This window comes from Oncorhynchus kisutch, linkage group LG2 (genome assembly GCF_002021735.2).
Source record: "Oncorhynchus kisutch isolate 150728-3 linkage group LG2, Okis_V2, whole genome shotgun sequence".
NCBI lineage: Eukaryota > Metazoa > Chordata > Actinopteri > Salmoniformes > Salmonidae > Oncorhynchus > Oncorhynchus kisutch.
In genome coordinates, this window is record NC_034175.2 from 1,148,728 (window position 1) to 1,164,936 (window position 16,209).

Genomic DNA, 16,209 nt, shown 5'->3' on the forward strand with positions numbered 1-16,209 from the left:
GATGGAGTCAGAACCAGGGCCCTCAAGACACACCCAAACCACAGTACCAGCTCAACAAACAAAGCACCAGTGTCCTGTCCTCCATCTCCACAAATTCAGGACATTAGGGAAGATGGGTACACTGGCATGTTGAGTCACTCCCACTAGGACACACAGTGTGTGAGATGGTGTGTGTACTCACAGGGCAGCACGTCCTTGTATCTGTTCTTGTCTGTGTTCTCAGGGAGACGAGCGCAGGCTACCGACAGGCCAGGCTTCCTCATGTACAGGTTCTACAACACACACATCACCACCATCACTCACCATGCTCTTCTGTCTGGATGGTCAACAGGTCTTATTGACAAGTTATTCCCAAAGTGTATCTGTTACATTTAACACAGAAGCAAGTCCCTTTCATAGTGTCGTTGTCTAACTAAAACACACCTCGAAGTGGAAGGTGAGAGTGCCTGTCTGGATTCCCCTCTCCAGTTGTTTCATGGACTCTTCAAGTGTCTGGCCTTGTTCCGATTGGCCAGGCAGAAGCAGTGGATCACCGTGTGATTGGCCAGTCAGAGACAGGGCAGAGGGAAACTGCAGCAGGGGGGCCACACGCCCTGGACCTAAACACACACACACACACACACACACACACACACACACAGTGTGTTACCTGCATCAGTGTCTGATTAGCAGGCCCGTTCTCTTGCTCTCTCTAGTGTGTGTTACCTTTGCGTCGTATAAGCAGAGCCAGTTCTCTGGAGTGGGACTCTCTGCTGGCTCTTATAAACATGACCACCTGGTCATGCGTGTGTTCAGAGATGTCGCGACCGTTGATCAGCACGACCTGGTCACCTTCCAACAACCTTGGCTCAACCCGCCCCGCCTACAATCAATTCATCAACAAGTCAAATCACATTGGATTAATCTAAAGTACTGTTTACAAATTCATTATCTACACAGGCAAACCAGAACACACTTACAGGGGAGTCAGGGTTGACCTGGGATATGGCCAGGGACATCTTCTGGTCCACGCCACCCTGAGAAGAGGAACAGTCAGGGATACAGGAACGGTACTGCATGTAAGAGAGTAGGTGTGTGATTAATTGAAGGGGAGACTCACTTTGACATTGAAACCAAACTTTCCATCGTGATCAGGAGCGAGACGCACCAATAGCAGGTCGCCATCACCAAGAGCACGCTGCAACACACACAGAGTTTACTGAGTCTGGCACACACAGATGAGATACTTTATCACAAATACTGGATCACTCCCTTGTCTGTCTGGGTAACTGACCTTGTCCCGGTAGTGAGAGGTGGCCTTAATGTCTTCCTCTCCTGTGCTGATGTCATCAACCTGCGACCATCCACCTCCTTGGCTGTGAGTGCCAGAAACACAGATAGATACTGTGTTCAGAACTGACTCCAACATGAGAATGTACTTTATACTGATACACACACGGTATGAAAGTGTGTGTGTGTGTGTCTGACCTGTGTGTAGGCGTGCCCTCCTGGCTGCCCCTACTGCTGCTGAGGGAGACCCTGTAGGTGTAAAAGACATCCTCCCCCTCCGACACATCTCGCAGGTCATTGTTCAGCTCCACTGAGGAGGGGCGGGGTTTACGGGCGCCATGACGTACACGAGGACTCCGCCTAACAGAGAGAGAGAGAGAGAGAAGGTACGATGAAGTTACCCCTAGTCACAGCTACCCCTTACATGGTATCTCCTGCTGTAGCAGTGTGTGAGGCTGTGGTGTCGGTAGTACCAGTTGGGTGTGAGCGGGGGGGATCGGGACGGTAGGCTCTTGGTCTCCAGGTGTTCTGACGAGGTGGATCCCCTCAGAGCTGGGTTCCACTCCATCCCACCCATCACTTTCTTACACACTGGACCACTGCAGAGGAGACGAGAGTGTGTGTGTGTGCAGATGAGTAAAAGAAAGATAGTGTGTATGATGTGTGTGTGTGTGTGTGTGCTTGCCTGTCTGTTTTAGTGCTGCCCAAGGCCCAGTGTTGTGGGAGCAGCTTGTTGTGTATCTGGGTTGCCAGGTTGGTGTGGTGTGGGCTACGGGTTGCCAGGTTGGTGTAGAAGAAGCAGTGATGGTCCACACATGACCTCCACAGGTTCTTACAGGCCCTGGGGCATGGCAGGACCAGGCTCATTACACAGTCCTGCGTCTCCCCCTGGAACACACACACAGGTTATGAAGACAACACTAAGGTCAGCCAATAGTAGAGCAGGACGCAATTTTGAGCCAATCAGGACTCACATGTTTGCGTCTGAGCTGCATAAGGAAGCGTTTCCTCTTGAAGGATATCTTGATGATGTTCACCCTGCAGGAGACAATACACACTCAGGGTGTGTATTTGCGTGTGGTGTGTGTGTGTGTCTGATCAGAAGTCCAGGTGCTCACCAGGGGAAGAAACTGGAGCAAATCATGTTACAGAAGATAGCCACGCCCCCTGAGGCCAATCCCACCAATAGAGGGGAACTGTCAGAGTCCTGAGAGAAAGAAAGAGATGGAAACATGAGAGGGAGAAGAGGGAAGACGAGGGTGAGTCAGAGGGAGACATATGGAGGTACTTACCATGGCAGTGTGTAGCTCCACTCCATACATCTCCAGAGTTCTTGCTGTGTTGAGAAAACACAGCTCTGCCTCACTCTCCTTCAGCCCCCTGAAACAGCCCATGAGTAGGATAGGTTGGTATCAGCATTATGCTAACAGCTCCACCATGTCCTCTAGTAGGATTGGGGGGTGCTGTACACGTGCCTGGTGTGGGTGTGTACCTGTGCCCTGGGTACAGAGCCTCTACTCTAGACAGGAAGTCATCATCCTGCTCTGGGAGGAAGTGGCTTTTGGACAGGTAACCAGGGAGAAGGTCTGGGGAGTAGTCACCTAGCTCAGCTACAACACAGAGAGAGAAAGAGAGAGAAGGGGTGAGAGAGAGCAAGAGAAGGGGTGAGAGAGAGCAAGAGAAGGGGTGAGAGAGAGCAAGTGAAGGGGTGAGAGAGAGAGCAAGAGAAGGGGTGAAACAGAGAGGGGGGGGTGAAACAGATTATGTTAAACCCCCAGACAGACAACACACTAAAAAGACCAAAGAAGAGTGTAACTTACACTGCACAGCATAGGAGGCCAGTACTACAGCTGCACTCAGAGGACACTTCAACCTGCAGGACACACACACACTTTCTCAATGTAAAGTCACATTGTTTACACCACTAGGTGGAGTAAGAGGGAATGCATGTGTAGGTGGGAGCTCGTAGTGTCTGACCTGCCCTCTCTGATGTCACTCCTGATCTGGAGGAAGTACATATGTCTGAAGACACACAGGACAGTAGAGACTTATGATCTGAATCACACATGTACAGTACAAGCTAATGACACACACACTCTCTCAACATAGTCTACAGGTACACACACACACAGGGGCTCTGAACCCAGGTCTCCCATAGGAGAACCCAACCTCTTGACCATTAGACCAAGAGGAAATTCCCTATTGGTCCAAAGGTTCCAGTGAATTTGAAGTGTCAGGCAGGGCTCCCTCATCACGAGGCCATGATCTCTCATGTCCATACCTGGTCTGGTCATGCTGTAGAGAGTTGGGGTCTGAGATGAAGAATCGGACTCGGAGGGTCAGGTAGAATGGAGAGACAACTCCTGTTGGACAGAGATGCTGTTAGACACAGCCCAATGACCTCTGACCTTAATAATCCATCACCCCTGACCTTAATATGACCCCCACAATCCCCTCACCCCTTCCACAGAATACAATCTTATATTTATTTACTGGGCTCAGGCTAAACAGTAGGGTGGCACTGGGCTCAGGCTAAACAGTTGGATGTCACTGGGCTAAACAGTAGGGTGTCACTGGGCTCAGGCTAAACAGTTGGGCGTCACTGGGCTCAGGCTAAACAGTAGGGCATCACTGGGCTAAACAGTTGGTCGTCACTGGGCTCAGGCTAAACAGTAGGGCGTCACTGGGCTAAACAGTAGGGCGTCACTGGGCTCGGGCTAAACAGTAGGGCGTCACTGGGCTCAGGCTAAACAGTTGGGTGTCACTGGGCTCAGGCTAAACAGTAGGGCATCACAGGGCTAAACAGTAGGGCGTCACTGGGCTAAACAGTTGGTCGTCACTGGGCTCAGGCTAAACAGTAGGGCGTCACTAGGCTGAACAGTAGGGCGTCACTAGGCTGAACAGTAGGGCGTCACTAGGCTGAACAGTAGGGCGTCACTGGGCTAAACAGTAGGGCGTCACTGGGCTCAGGCGAAACAGTAGGGCGTCACTGGGCTCAGGCGAAACAGTAGGGCGTCACTGGGCTCAGGCGAAACAGTAGGGCGTCACTGGGCTCGGGCGAAACAGTAGGGCGTCACTGGGCTCAGGCGAAACAGTAGGGCGTCACTGGGCTCAGGCGAAACAGTAGGGCGTCACTGGGCTCAGGCGAAACAGTAGGGCGTCACTGGGCTCAGGCGAAACAGTAGGGCGTCACTGGGCTCAGGCGAAACAGTAGGGCGTCACTGGGCTCAGGCTAAACAGTAGGGCGTCACTGGGCTCAGGCTAAACAGTAGGGCGTCACTGGGCTCAGGCTAAACAGTAGGGCGTCACTGGGCTCAGGCTAAACAGTAGGGCGTCACTGGGCTCAGGCTAAACAGTAGGGCGTCACTGGGCTCAGGCTAAACAGTAGGGCGTCACTGGGCTCAGGCTAAACAATAGGGCGTCACTGGGCTCAGGCTAAACAGTAGGGCGTCACTGGGCTCAGGCTAAACAGTAGGGCGTCACTGGGCTCAGGCTAAACAATAGGGCGTCACTGGGCTCAGGCTAAACAGTAGGGCGTCACTGGGCTCAGGCTAAGGTCTCATTTAGTGTTTCTTACCTTTCAGCTGCTTCTTCAGTGGTTTGTTGGCCTCCAGCCACCTCTGCAAGACAAACTATGTTAATCAAAGACATAATGCTACATTCACCATCTGTTGTGTGTGTTTTAGAGTATTCACTAAATGTGTGTGTGTAGCTACTCACAGGAGAGTGTGTTTGAGTGACGATGGTGGTGTTGGAGTCTCGTAGCTGCAGACTGAAGAAGTGTCTCTCCTGCAGACCCAGCTGGTTACACACCTGCTCCAGCAAAACCTCACCTGCATCCTGCTTCTGAGAGACGCAAAACACACCTTATACCGGAAGTCAGTCAGTGTGTATGTGTGATATTGCAGTACAGTGTGTTTTGGTAAAGCCTTTCTAGTGAGTGTGTTCTCCAGGTCAAGGTTGTGTATTGAGATCAATGGGAAGCTGAGATCTGAGTCTCCTGGTCTATCATTAGGAAGCTGAGATCTGAGTCTCCCAGTCTATCATTCCCACTCTACTCAGGACTGTGTGTACTCACGTTGACTGTAAAGGTCTGGATAGTGTTGTCCAGTAGTTGAACCAAACACAGTAGATCAGGTTTGGGCATGTCTGTTACCGCGGGTTACTCAACCTCTTACACACACACACACACACACACACACACACACACACACACACACACACACACACACGTCTATCAGTGTCCACAATGTCCCGGCACAGCAGTATTCTAGAATATTGGACCATTGGCTTTCATACTCTAATTCTCAATGCGGCTCAAGCTATTTCTCCAACTGTCAACACATTCAAATCAATAGAGGGACGAGTATGTGGAGCCGCATTGGTTGGGAATGTTGGGGAGGTACCCGTTATGGCTGTGTGTTCCCCCTGCAGACAGTGGTCTCAGAGCAACGTTGGTTGGGAATGTTGGGGAGGTACCCGTTATGGCTGTGTGTTCCCCCTGCAGACAGTGGTCTCAGAGCCACGTTGGTTGGGAATGTTGGGGAGGTACCCGTTATGGCTGTGTGTTCCCCCTGCAGACAGTGGTCTCAGAGCTGCGTTGGTTGGGAATGTTGGGGAGGTACCCGTTATGGCTGTGTGTTCCCCCTGCAGACAGTGGTCTCAGAGCTGCGTTGGTTGGGAATGTTGGGGAGGTACCCGTTATGGCTGTGTGTTCCCCCTGCAGACAGTGGTCTCAGAGCTGCGTTGGTTGGGAATGTTGGGGAGGTACCCGTTATGGCTGTGTGTTCCCCCTGCAGACAGTGGTCTCAGAGCTGCGTTGGTTGGGAATGTTGGGGAGGTACCCGTTATGGCTGTGTGTTCCCCCTGCAGACAGTGGTCTCAGAGCTGCGGTGGTTGGGAATGTTGGGGAGGTACCCGTTATGGCTGTGTGTTCCCCCTGCAGACAGTGGTCTCAGAGCTGCGTTGGTTGGGAATGTTGGGGAGGTACCCGTTATGGCTGTGTGTTCCCCCTGCAGACAGTGGTCTCAGAGCCGCGTAGCTATGTCACAATGGGACGCGGGACTCTGTGTCTTTGCACTCTGAATTACGCGTCACTCACTCACTCACTCACACACACACTGACACGACCCTCAGTCCATCTCTCCACAACCTGGGGAGAGATAACACACACACATCTTAATGAAACACCTCCAGACTCTGGAAACTGTGATGATATCTGCTCATGTAGTTTAGCCCCTCCCTAAGGATGACATCGTCTGCAGTGAACAGCCCCTTTTGTACTTCACACACACAGGCCCAGTGAGTAATTTGTGTGTGTGGAGCAGTATCATGCTACAATGAGTAATGCAGTGTGTATGTTGGTAATACATTATTATCTGTCCAGAGTCTGAACATGTCCTTTTTTCCCTGTTCTCTCCTCTGCCCTGTGCAGACTGCTGAATGATAAGAATGTTAAACATTGTCAGAGACAAGCTGGTCCATCCACAGGCCTAGGAACTGATCTCAGATCTACATGCACACACACGAGCTGCAGTTTTTTTTTACACACCAGTTCTACTGGGCATCAACCCACTAACCCATGCTTTTAAGAACAGCCCTGTGTGTGCTTGTTAATGTAGGTTGAGGGGAGTGGAACAGGTATTTTTGTAGGCCTCTCTCTCTCTCTCTCTCACACACACACACACGTTAATGTTTGGACTCACTCTGAATACTTTGAATACATTACAGTGAGTAGAGCACTCTCTCACGCCTGATTTTCCATGATGATAATGACATTCACACCAGTTAGAACTGAGCTGCCTAAACTATTTTAGGACAGAGTTTTTTGCCAAGTCTAGACTGTTGAGTGGGCAGTATTGGTATACAACATTGCCTATTTAAAGTGTGTCAACTAGGCCTGAGATTTGCACCTGGTTGCATTGGCGAACTTGTTTTCAGATGAGCAACGTCATCTCGGTTATCGATTAAACTAGTGTATCGCAATGATTAACACGGAGAATAAGATAACCTACCATATAGTATATTGGACGTTATTTGAAACATACAGCCTCGACGTGAACTTTAAACTAAGTAGGCTCTATGAACGACCAACATAAACGTAAATGTTATAGGTTCTTCTGCTGCTACGCTCAACATGCCATTCAGCAACTTTAACGTTACTTCACTTCAGATATCAAGTTGATCCTGGAGGATTGTTATGAGAACACAGACAATCTAGCTCGAGAAGATCAGTTAAAATACCTCAGTAGTCCTGGATTTGGGAACTTTGTTATGTCCGTTGATACTACCGCTGTTAAAAACCTTGGAACTGGGCGCGTCGCGCGGGCAGGTGGAGGTAAATATCCGGAAAGAGATATTCCCGCTGCCCCGCCTCTTCACAATGCGCGCTCCCGCCTTGATGGATGCGTGTTCTGGTCCTCAACCACCCCCGCTGTAGCCTACAGCAGATCATATTCTTTCATCAGAGGAAGAATATATCATGTCATTTGTTCACGCAGCCCTACAGAACTGTAGAGTGACACTCTGATTCACCAGAACAAGGGGTGGAATATACTTTGAAAAAAAGCTCAACTTCCAGAGATGTGAAAGTGAAACTCGGTCTAGGTTCTTGGCTGGTCCGCAAAAGAGTGGAGTCCCTCCGGTTTTGTTCATTGTGACTACTTTGGGAACGAATCATTCTTTCCTTCCTTCCTTGAAGTAGCCTATGTTACTTATTCATATGAGAAAATGAATGGTGTCTCAGCATAGCTTCCACATGTCCTATCGTGAGGAGGCTCATCCATGGTCCAGTCAGGGGCTCGCAGCGTCATCTCCTTATCTCCTCTGCTATATCTCAATCGTCAAATGACTCCATCTCATTGTCTCTTCTCCTCGTTCATCTGTACTCATTCTTAAAGTCAGATATCTCCAGTTGTTCCATTCCAGGGCAGATGAAGAGAATGAAACCTGTCTAATTACATCCCCAATTAAAATGTGATTTTCTTATCCGATCGAGACAATCACATTACTATCAATGTACCGGTCTGTGTCCTAACAGAATATGTTGTAATCCAATGTCAAACAGCCTGTAATTTACTCCCATGGAACCTCTCTGGGGTCCTGCTGCCATCTACAGGGAAAACGAGGTACTGCTGAAGCGGGTGTTCGTTATTTTTTTTCAATTCGTGGCGAATTAATTTGTGTAGACAACCAGGTGAGTGGAGATCCTAACTAATCAATGGCGTTAATTGATCAATCAAGTACAAGGGAGGATAAAAAAATCGACTGACACTCTGGCCCACCTAGGACAAGGGTGGGCAAACGTTTTGGTTCGAGGGCCGCACAGATTTTTTGGGGGGACTGATTTGTTTGTCAAAATCAATTTGCAGGCCAGAAAAGGGGGAGTTATTTGACAATGTATAGTGTAGGTCCATTATAATTGATATAAATATATAGTATATAAATATATAGTGTAGGTCCATTATAATTTATATAAATATATATTGTTGATCCATTATAATTTATATAAATATATAGTGTAGGTCCATTATAATGCAAGCATGTGTTTTCTAAATGGCCAATGAGAGGAAGGTTGAATGTCAGAGGTCATAGATCAGGTCAATGTTGAGTGTGGTAAATCGACAGTAGTCATTCCTCCTCAGACAGGTCTATATAGCCTACAGTCTGTAGTGACTCTGAACAGAGTGTACCTGTATCTGGACCAAAGCAGATGAAGTCTGACCTTGACCTTTGTATCTTCCTGGGGTAGTTTGGAAAACAGCATGGTCTGACTATCACGTCCTGACCTTAGAGATCCACATTTATGTTTGGTTAGGGCAGGGTGTGACTCGGGTGGGAAAATAATCTATGTTTTCTGTTTTTTTTTAAAATTGTTTTGCCAAGTGTGGTTCCCAATCAGAGGCAGCTGTCTATCGTTGTCTCTGATTGGGGATCATATATAAATTGTGATTTTCCGTTTAGGTTTTGTGGGGTGTTATTTTCTGTTTAGTGTCTGTGCCTGACGGAACTGTTCGTTTTCGGATTTGTTATTTTTTTGTTTGAGTGTTTCTTGTAAATAAATATCATGAACACTTTCCACGGTGCGCTTTGGTCCACTCTTCCTTCCACCGACGACGAGCGTTACAGAACACCCCACCAAAGAAGGACCAAGCAGCGTGGCCAGGAGGGCTGGACATGGGAGGAAATCCTGGAGGGGGAAGGACCCTGGACACGGGCCGGGGAGTATCGCCGTCCAAGGGAGCAGATGGAGGCAGCGAGATCGGAACGGTGACTATACGAAGAGTTAGCTCAACGACGGAAGCACGAGAGGCAGCCCACGCAATTTCTTTTTGGAGGGGGCACACGGGGAGATTGGCGGAGGTAGGGTTTAGACCTGAGCCAACTCCCCGTGCTTACCGTGGGGAGCATGTGACTGGTCACACACACACACACACACACACACACACACACACACACACACACACACACACACACACACACACACACACACACACACACACACACACACACACACACACACACACACACACATTCCCCAAAGCAGTAGCATTGTCTGTCCATGCATAGCTCTTACAGCGTTTTAGAAGGTTTTCCATTGATAGGAGCGTTGATTCGACAGTACACCCGGGGAGCGCGGGAGCCCCTGTCAGGATTATGTGGATGAGTGACTTGAGCCCAATGCCCACACAATAATGTTGCCTACAGAGGTGCCTTGAACTCAATTAGGCCTACGTCAGAGAGGTCTTTTGACAGGAGCGCGTGTGGGATTGTTGTAAAAAGCCTGCCTCCCGAGCGCGCGCTGTCAGTGGTGCTGAACTCTTCAAACCGCAGCCACCAGAGTTAAAGAACATGTAGTTACAACTATGTGTTTTCATATTCTCGTGTTTGAATGCTCGGTGGCCTAACACATTTTCTCACCAACTGCTATAATGCGTTATTATGGGGTTATAAAGCATTGTCAATAACAGGTACACTACATGACTAAAAGTATGTGGCCACCTGCTCCTCGAAGATCTCATTCCAAAATCATGGACATTAATATGGAGTTGGTCCTGCATTTGCTGCTATAATAGCCTCCAATCTTCTGGGAAGACGTTCTACTAGATGTTGGAAAATTTCTGCTGGGACTTGCTTCCATTCAGCCACAAGAGCATTAGTGAGGTCGGGCACTGATGTTGGGTAATTAGGCCTGGCTCGCAGTCAGCGTTCTAATTCATCCCAAAGGTGTTCAATAGGGTTGAGGTCGGGGCTCTGTGCAGGCCAGTCAAGTTCTTCCACACCAATCTCGACAAATCATTTTTGTATGGACCTCGCTTTGTGCACAGAGGCATTGTCATGCTGAAACAGGAATAGGGCTTTCCTCAAACTGTTGCCACAAAGTTGGAAGCACAGAATCGTCTAGAATGTCATTGTATGCTGTAGTGTTAAGATTTCCCTTTGCTAGAACTAAGGGGCCTAGCCCGAACCATGAAAAACAGCCCCACAACATTATTCCTCCTCCACCAAACTTTACAGTTGGCACTATGCATTGGAGCAGGTAGTGTTCTCCTGGCATCTGCCAAACCCAGATTTGTTTGTTGCACTGCCAGATGGTGAAGCATGATTCATCTACGCACAGAGAATGTGTTTCCAAGGCTCCAGAATCCAATGGCGGCGAGCTTTACACCACTCCAGCCGATGCTTGGCATTGGGCATGGTGATCTTATGTTTGTGAGGCTGCTCGGCCATGGAAACCCATTTCATGAAGCTCCTGACGAACAGTTCTTGTGCTGACGTTGCTTCCAGAGGCAGTTTGGAAATCGGTAATGAGTGTTGCAACCGAGGACAGATGATTTTTACGTGCTACGCGCTTCAGCACTCGGTGGTCCCGTTCTTTGCGCTTGTGTGGCCTACCACTTCGCGGCTGAGCCGTTGTTGCTCCTAGACGTTTCCACTTCACAATAACAGCCCTTACAGTTGACTGGGGCAGCTCTAGCAGGGCAGAGATTTGACGAACTGACTTGTTGGAAAGGTGGCATCCATTCTATTCCCATTATATTCTATTTCCATTCAATTATATCCATTATCTATCCCTCTCTCTCTCTCTCTCCTTCCAGCAGAGACGTGATGGTAGAGAGGTGTGTTGCTGAAGGGACTGCAGTATCCATTCCTGGTGGGGCTCCACTTCTCCTTCCAGACCTCTCTCACTCTTCTTCATACTGGACTACATCAATGGAGGAGAGTTGTTCTACCATCTCCAGAGGGAGGGAACCTTCCCAGAGTAACATTCTACTCTGCAGAGATGGCCTCATCCCTGGGCTACCTCCACTCCCTCAACATAGTCTACAGGTGCACACACACACACAATGAGAGAGCGCATTTTCCACAGTGATTTAACCCTCTGTACCCCCCCCCCCCTTAGAGAACTGAAGCCAGAGAACATCCTATTGGACAGTGGAGGTCATGTGGTTCTGATGGATTTCGGGCTGTGTAAAGAGGGCATGTCTGTGGGTGGGACTATGCAAACCTTCTGTGGAACCCCTGAGTATCTGGCGCCAGAGGTGCTGTTAGGCCACCTGGTGGGGGCTGGCTGGGGAGTGTACTTTATGAGATGCTTCATGGACTGGTGAGTGTTTTCTCTTTCTCTTCTTTCAGCTACTTTTCAACTAGCATATTCTATCCACTGCACACTTATCTTGCTCCCTATTTCTTATTTTCTCTCTCTCTGTTCCTCAGCCCCCGTTCTAAATCAAATCAAATCAAATGTATTTATATAGCCCTTCGTACATCAGCTGATATCTCAAAGTGCTGTACAGAAACCCAGCCTAAAACCCCAAACAGCAAGCAATGCAGGTGTAGAAGCACAGTCGCAGTAAGGCCGAGATGTTTGAGAACATCCTTCACGCCCGGAGTCAGCCTCCTGCACCTTGGGTCAAAGGGAGAACCAGGTGGAGCCTAGCTTCATCCCATTACGGGTCAAAGAGAGAAGTAGGATAAACCAACGTTAGGGTTGACTATAAGGTGTCGGTGTGGCCTAGTGGTAGCCCCCCGGACTAGTGGTAGCCCCCCAGACTAGTGGTAGCCCCCCGGACTATGGAACACATACATCCCTGGTGACATGATCACGAATCCCGTCTCAGCCCTTCCTCTCTGTCTCCCTCTGTATCTGTCTCACCTCTACACTCCAACTATCAGTGGTACTATCACTGTCCTTAAAACAATAGAATACAATAAACATATTTAAAAAACATAAGATTAGGGTTGAGGGGTAAGACTTGTGGTTGAGGTTAGGGTAAGGCTTGTGGTTGAGGTTAGGGTAAGGCTTGTGGTTGAGGTTAGGGTAAGGCTTGTGGTTGAGGTTAGGGTAAGGCTTGTGGTTGAGGTTAGGGTAAGGCTTGTGGTTGAGGTTAGGGTAAGGCTTGTGGTTGAGGTTAGGGTAAGACTTGTGGTTGAGGTTAGGGTAAGACTTGTGGTTGTGGTTAGGGTAAGGGTTGTGGTTAAGGTTACGGTACTGGTTGTGGTTAGGGTAAGACTTGTGGTTGTGGTTAGGGTAAGGGTTGTGGTTAAGGTTACGGTACTGGTTGTGGTTAGGGTAAGACTTGTGGTTAGGGTAAGGGTTGTGGTTAAGGTTACGGTACTGGTTGTGGTTAGGGTAAGACTTGTGGTTGAGGTTAGGGTAAGGGTTGAGGTTAGGGTAAGACTTGTGGTTGAGGTTAGGGTAAGACTTGTGGTTGAGGTTAGGGTAAGACTTGTGGTTGAGGTTAGGGTAAGGGTTGTGGTTAAGGTTAGGGTACTGGTTGTGGTTAGGGTAAGACTTGTGGTTGAGGTTAGGGTAAGGGTTGTGGTTGAGGTGCTAGGGTTATGGTAAGGGTTGAGGTTAGGGTAAGACTTGTGGTTAGGGTAAGGGTTAAGGTTACGGTACTGGTTGTGGTTAGGGTAAGGGTTGTGGTTACGGTACTGGTTGAGGTTAGGGTAAGACTTGTGGTTGAGGTTAGGGTAAGGGTTGTGGTTAAGGTTAGGGTACTGGTTGTGGTTAGGGTAAGGGTTGTGGTTGAGGTGCTAGGGTTATGGTAAGGGTTGAGGTTATGGTAAGACTTGTGGTTAGGGTAAGGGTTGTGGTTAAGGTTACGGTACTGATGGTGGTTAGGGTAAGGGTTGTGCTTAAGGTTACGGTACTGGTTGAGGTTAGGGTAAGACTTGTGGTTGAGGTTAGGGTAAGGGTTGTGGTTGAGGTTAGGGTACTGGTTGTGGTTAGGGTAAGACTTGTGGTTGAGGTTAGGGTAAGGGTTGTGGTTGAGGTTAGGGTTGAGGTGCTAGGGTTATGGTAAGGGTTGAGGTTAGGGTAAGACTTGTGGTTAGGGTAAGGGTTGTGGTTAAGGTTACGGTACTGGTTGTGGTTAGGGTAAGGGTTGTGGTTAAGGTTAGGCTTAAACCAGGATGTGATAAGAAAAAGTGTGTGTGTGTAGAGCCAGCCCAGATGTGAGGTTACAGCTGGTTTAATACTTCTAAGATGATAAATTACATGATTAACATTGTCTGACATAAGATTAACATTCAATTACATACTACAGATATTACATACTACAGATATTACATACTACAGATATGACATATACAAGCTGTTTCCTGGACTCAAAAGCTTGCTCATTGGAGAATCACTTGGCTCAATTGGTGTCTGGGAAGCCGGTCCAACAGAAACAAAGTGCAACAATCAAACAGGTAACCAAGTCAACAGGAACATTTGGTTTCCCTCCATTTCCACCGGACTCACTGCAAAGAACTCTAGTCAGTGTGTGTGTGTACTCAGTAGCTGTTGAAGGTGGGGTAACTCTGGTCACTCTGGCAGGTGAAGTAAGCTATCAGCTGACCATTACAGATCATCAGAAACAACCCGCTGCCTTCAAACAAAACATACAACCACACACACATAAAACCATTAATAAAGAAGAGACACAACCAATTTCTTGTCTATAACTCAGAAGGTTTCACACAATAAAACAGAACATTTGTGGGTGAAGTGAGGGTGAGTTACAGGTCTTACCAAGGGCCAGCCACCACTGCCATACCAAGGGAAACTCCAACATCACTGAAACACACACATTAAAAACAGGCAATATGCCACACAGAACTAAGGATGGGGAGTGTATCGTATTGCTTTAGAGCTAGACCATCCAATCCTTACACATGAGGAAGGGGAATTAAAGAAGACCATGGGATAGGGTCAATATATGTGCCTTGTTTTGGGCCCAGCTGCTTCTCAACTCTAACCCCACTTCCCATCCTGTCATGATGTCATCAAAGCTGGCCCTGAGCACTCTGCTCTGCCAGCAAGGGATCATTCTGAGTTAAGCCTGTGTGTGTGAGTGAGTTCAGGCATGTGTATGTGTGTGTGTCTCACCCAGGCTGGTGAGCAGTACGTGCAGTAATGTGACTGTGAGAGCGTAGTCCCAGACCCATCTCCTCACCACGGCTGCAAACAGCAGACCACTGCAGAAATAGGTCAACTCCATGGACAGCAGGTTCACTGGAACAACAATATAAGACTGTAACCATATGTAGAGGACATGCACGCGCACACACACTACCATACACATCTTCACTCACCCAGGTATTTGGAGTTGGACTCCAAATTGGTTGGTTCAGTCTTAAAGTCAAAGGGAATAAGTCCATCAAAGTGATCCAACCTGAATGCAAACAGAAGAGCAGCAGATAAAACAAACAAACAACAAACAGGATATTCAAAAGGAGGAGCTAGGAGGGAACCAGGGTGGTTGAAACTGACTGTCATTCCAATCAATGAAAACAGACCAATAGTTGCTGTGTATTCCACGAATACGAATCCCTATTTAGCTTTAAAAAGTTACATATTTTCTTGTTTTTCTTGTCCCTCCTCACTTCTGTCACCTGGCACCAGGTTTATAGAAGCCGCCTGAGGACAGCTCACCGTTCCAGCAAGGTCACTTACCCAATAACCACACGTGAACGCAGAGAGAGGAAAAGAAAAGTGTCGCACCTGAACGCGCCGAAACACACACTCCCAATCATGTAGTAGAGAGAGTAGAATATGACGAGGCATAGCAGCAGGTGCACAAGCACTGTCTGGGGGAGAGAGATCGAGAGAAAGAGAGAGTGAAAGAGAGAAAGAGATCGAGAGAGTCAGAGTCATTCATCCCAATAATAATATATCACAAATCATAGACCTAGGCTATACTCAAATCAGCCGCCAAGACACTGTAGCAAAGCCGTGACATCACTGTCAACTGAACAGTGGATCATTCAGCAGGTGTAAAAGCTCCCATGGCAGAACTCCAACAGACTCTGCAGGGGATGCGCACTGCGGAGGACAGAGCAGCAGAGGACAGAAGACCTTAATTTGCACAGACTGAGTGATCTTTATCTGTTGCATTTACCATTCACGATAAATTAAATATCAGTCGCTGAATATAAATGATAGGCTGATAGCTTATGTTTCATAGTCGCCAACAACGACACCTGATGATTTCGTATTTTATTATAACAGCGTCCATATCTGACCCACGGCTGCCCGGTTGGCACATAATCCGATTTTTTCTGAATGAAAAATCCGAGTAAACAGTCCTCTTACCCTCGTGTCGGCCACTTTACCCCTGAAGGCCATCTCATGGTTTGCATCTGTCGTTCTTCTGATGTTGAGAATAATGTCTGCGACTGGGCAACTGAGATGCTACAGTGTAATCCGTAAGAAAAAAAGCATTATACTGCCATCTAGCGGTAGCGACTGGAAAAAGCAGGCTTATTTATAGGCGACACTGCCTTTGAAGGTCTGCATCTCATGCCAAATAGACTACAGTAGCCTCTTCCAGTCCAACGTTTCACTTGTAATAAGAACAGTAGGGATGTCTTATTAATTAACCCTTAAAATAGCAAAGTCAGAGAGCTTCTATTCCGGACGTCTGGTCTGATTGGGCATAGATAACAAAC

The 16,209-nt window shown here is 48.1% G+C and overlaps 2 protein-coding genes across 13 annotated transcripts in view; both read right to left on the reverse strand.

Moving 5' to 3' along the window:
- The window catches only part of LOC109900281 (protein tyrosine phosphatase non-receptor type 3), a 35,726-nt gene extending 27,128 nt beyond the window's left edge, over positions 1-8,598 (reverse strand). For 3 of the 10 annotated variants that reach the window (XR_004211824.1, XM_031836721.1, XM_031836694.1), the window contains exons 1-20: positions 7,513-8,571; positions 5,348-6,421; positions 4,990-5,115; positions 4,847-4,889; positions 3,551-3,632; positions 3,247-3,291; positions 3,090-3,142; positions 2,762-2,879; positions 2,562-2,649; positions 2,388-2,476; positions 2,244-2,307; positions 1,955-2,157; positions 1,743-1,868; positions 1,468-1,629; positions 1,274-1,355; positions 1,100-1,177; positions 960-1,016; positions 706-862; positions 424-599; positions 182-272 (exon numbers count right to left, since the gene is read on the reverse strand). Coding sequence is in view for 9 of the 10 variants with exons in the window: in XM_031836721.1 (XP_031692581.1) it covers positions 182-272; positions 424-599; positions 706-862; positions 960-1,016; positions 1,100-1,177; positions 1,274-1,355; positions 1,468-1,629; positions 1,743-1,868; positions 1,955-2,157; positions 2,244-2,307; positions 2,388-2,476; positions 2,562-2,649; positions 2,762-2,879; positions 3,090-3,142; positions 3,247-3,291; positions 3,551-3,632; positions 4,847-4,889; positions 4,990-5,115; positions 5,348-5,416 (1,909 nt within the window). In the remaining variant the exon portion in view is untranslated. Of the gene's footprint in view, positions 1-181; positions 273-423; positions 600-705; positions 863-959; positions 1,017-1,099; positions 1,178-1,273; positions 1,356-1,467; positions 1,630-1,742; positions 1,869-1,954; positions 2,158-2,243; positions 2,308-2,387; positions 2,477-2,561; positions 2,650-2,761; positions 2,880-3,089; positions 3,143-3,246; positions 3,292-3,550; positions 3,633-4,846; positions 4,890-4,989; positions 5,116-5,347; positions 7,491-7,512 lie in introns of those variants that run through there. The other 7 variants (XM_031836681.1, XM_031836688.1, XM_031836675.1 and 4 more) reach the window with 7 other exon arrangements.
- Positions 8,599-13,729: 5,131 nt separating this feature from the next.
- LOC109905646 (transmembrane protein 244) lies at positions 13,730-16,029 on the reverse strand. 3 transcript variants are annotated; one of them, XM_031836757.1, is made up of 6 exons: positions 15,854-16,029; positions 15,215-15,348; positions 14,854-14,933; positions 14,648-14,773; positions 14,291-14,335; positions 13,730-14,143 (listed from the first exon to the last, which is right to left on the reverse strand). In XM_031836757.1, exons 1-6 carry the CDS (start codon positions 15,884-15,886, stop codon positions 14,130-14,132), a joined length of 432 nt encoding a protein of 143 aa, XP_031692617.1. In that variant the 5' UTR covers positions 15,887-16,029; the 3' UTR covers positions 13,730-14,129. The 3 variants fall into 3 exon arrangements, with proteins under 3 accessions (XP_031692617.1, XP_031692605.1, XP_031692612.1); XM_031836745.1 differs by having other exon boundaries at positions 13,730-14,147; positions 15,854-16,018; XM_031836752.1 differs by having other exon boundaries at positions 13,730-14,147; positions 15,263-15,348; positions 15,854-16,008.
- Positions 16,030-16,209: the final 180 nt, after the last annotated feature.

Coding starts and splice junctions, on each gene's coding strand:
- LOC109905646 (XM_031836745.1), bottom strand. CDS start 15,886: ATGGCCTTCAGGGGTAAAGTGGCCGACACGAGG. Junction 14,774..14,853: donor GTCCAACTCCAAATACCTGG/GTGAGTGAAGAT, acceptor TTGTTGTTCCAG/TGAACCTGCTGTCCATGGAG. Junction 14,148..14,290: donor GCAGTGGTGGCTGGCCCTTG/GTAAGACCTGTA, acceptor TTTTGTTTGAAG/GCAGCGGGTTGTTTCTGATG.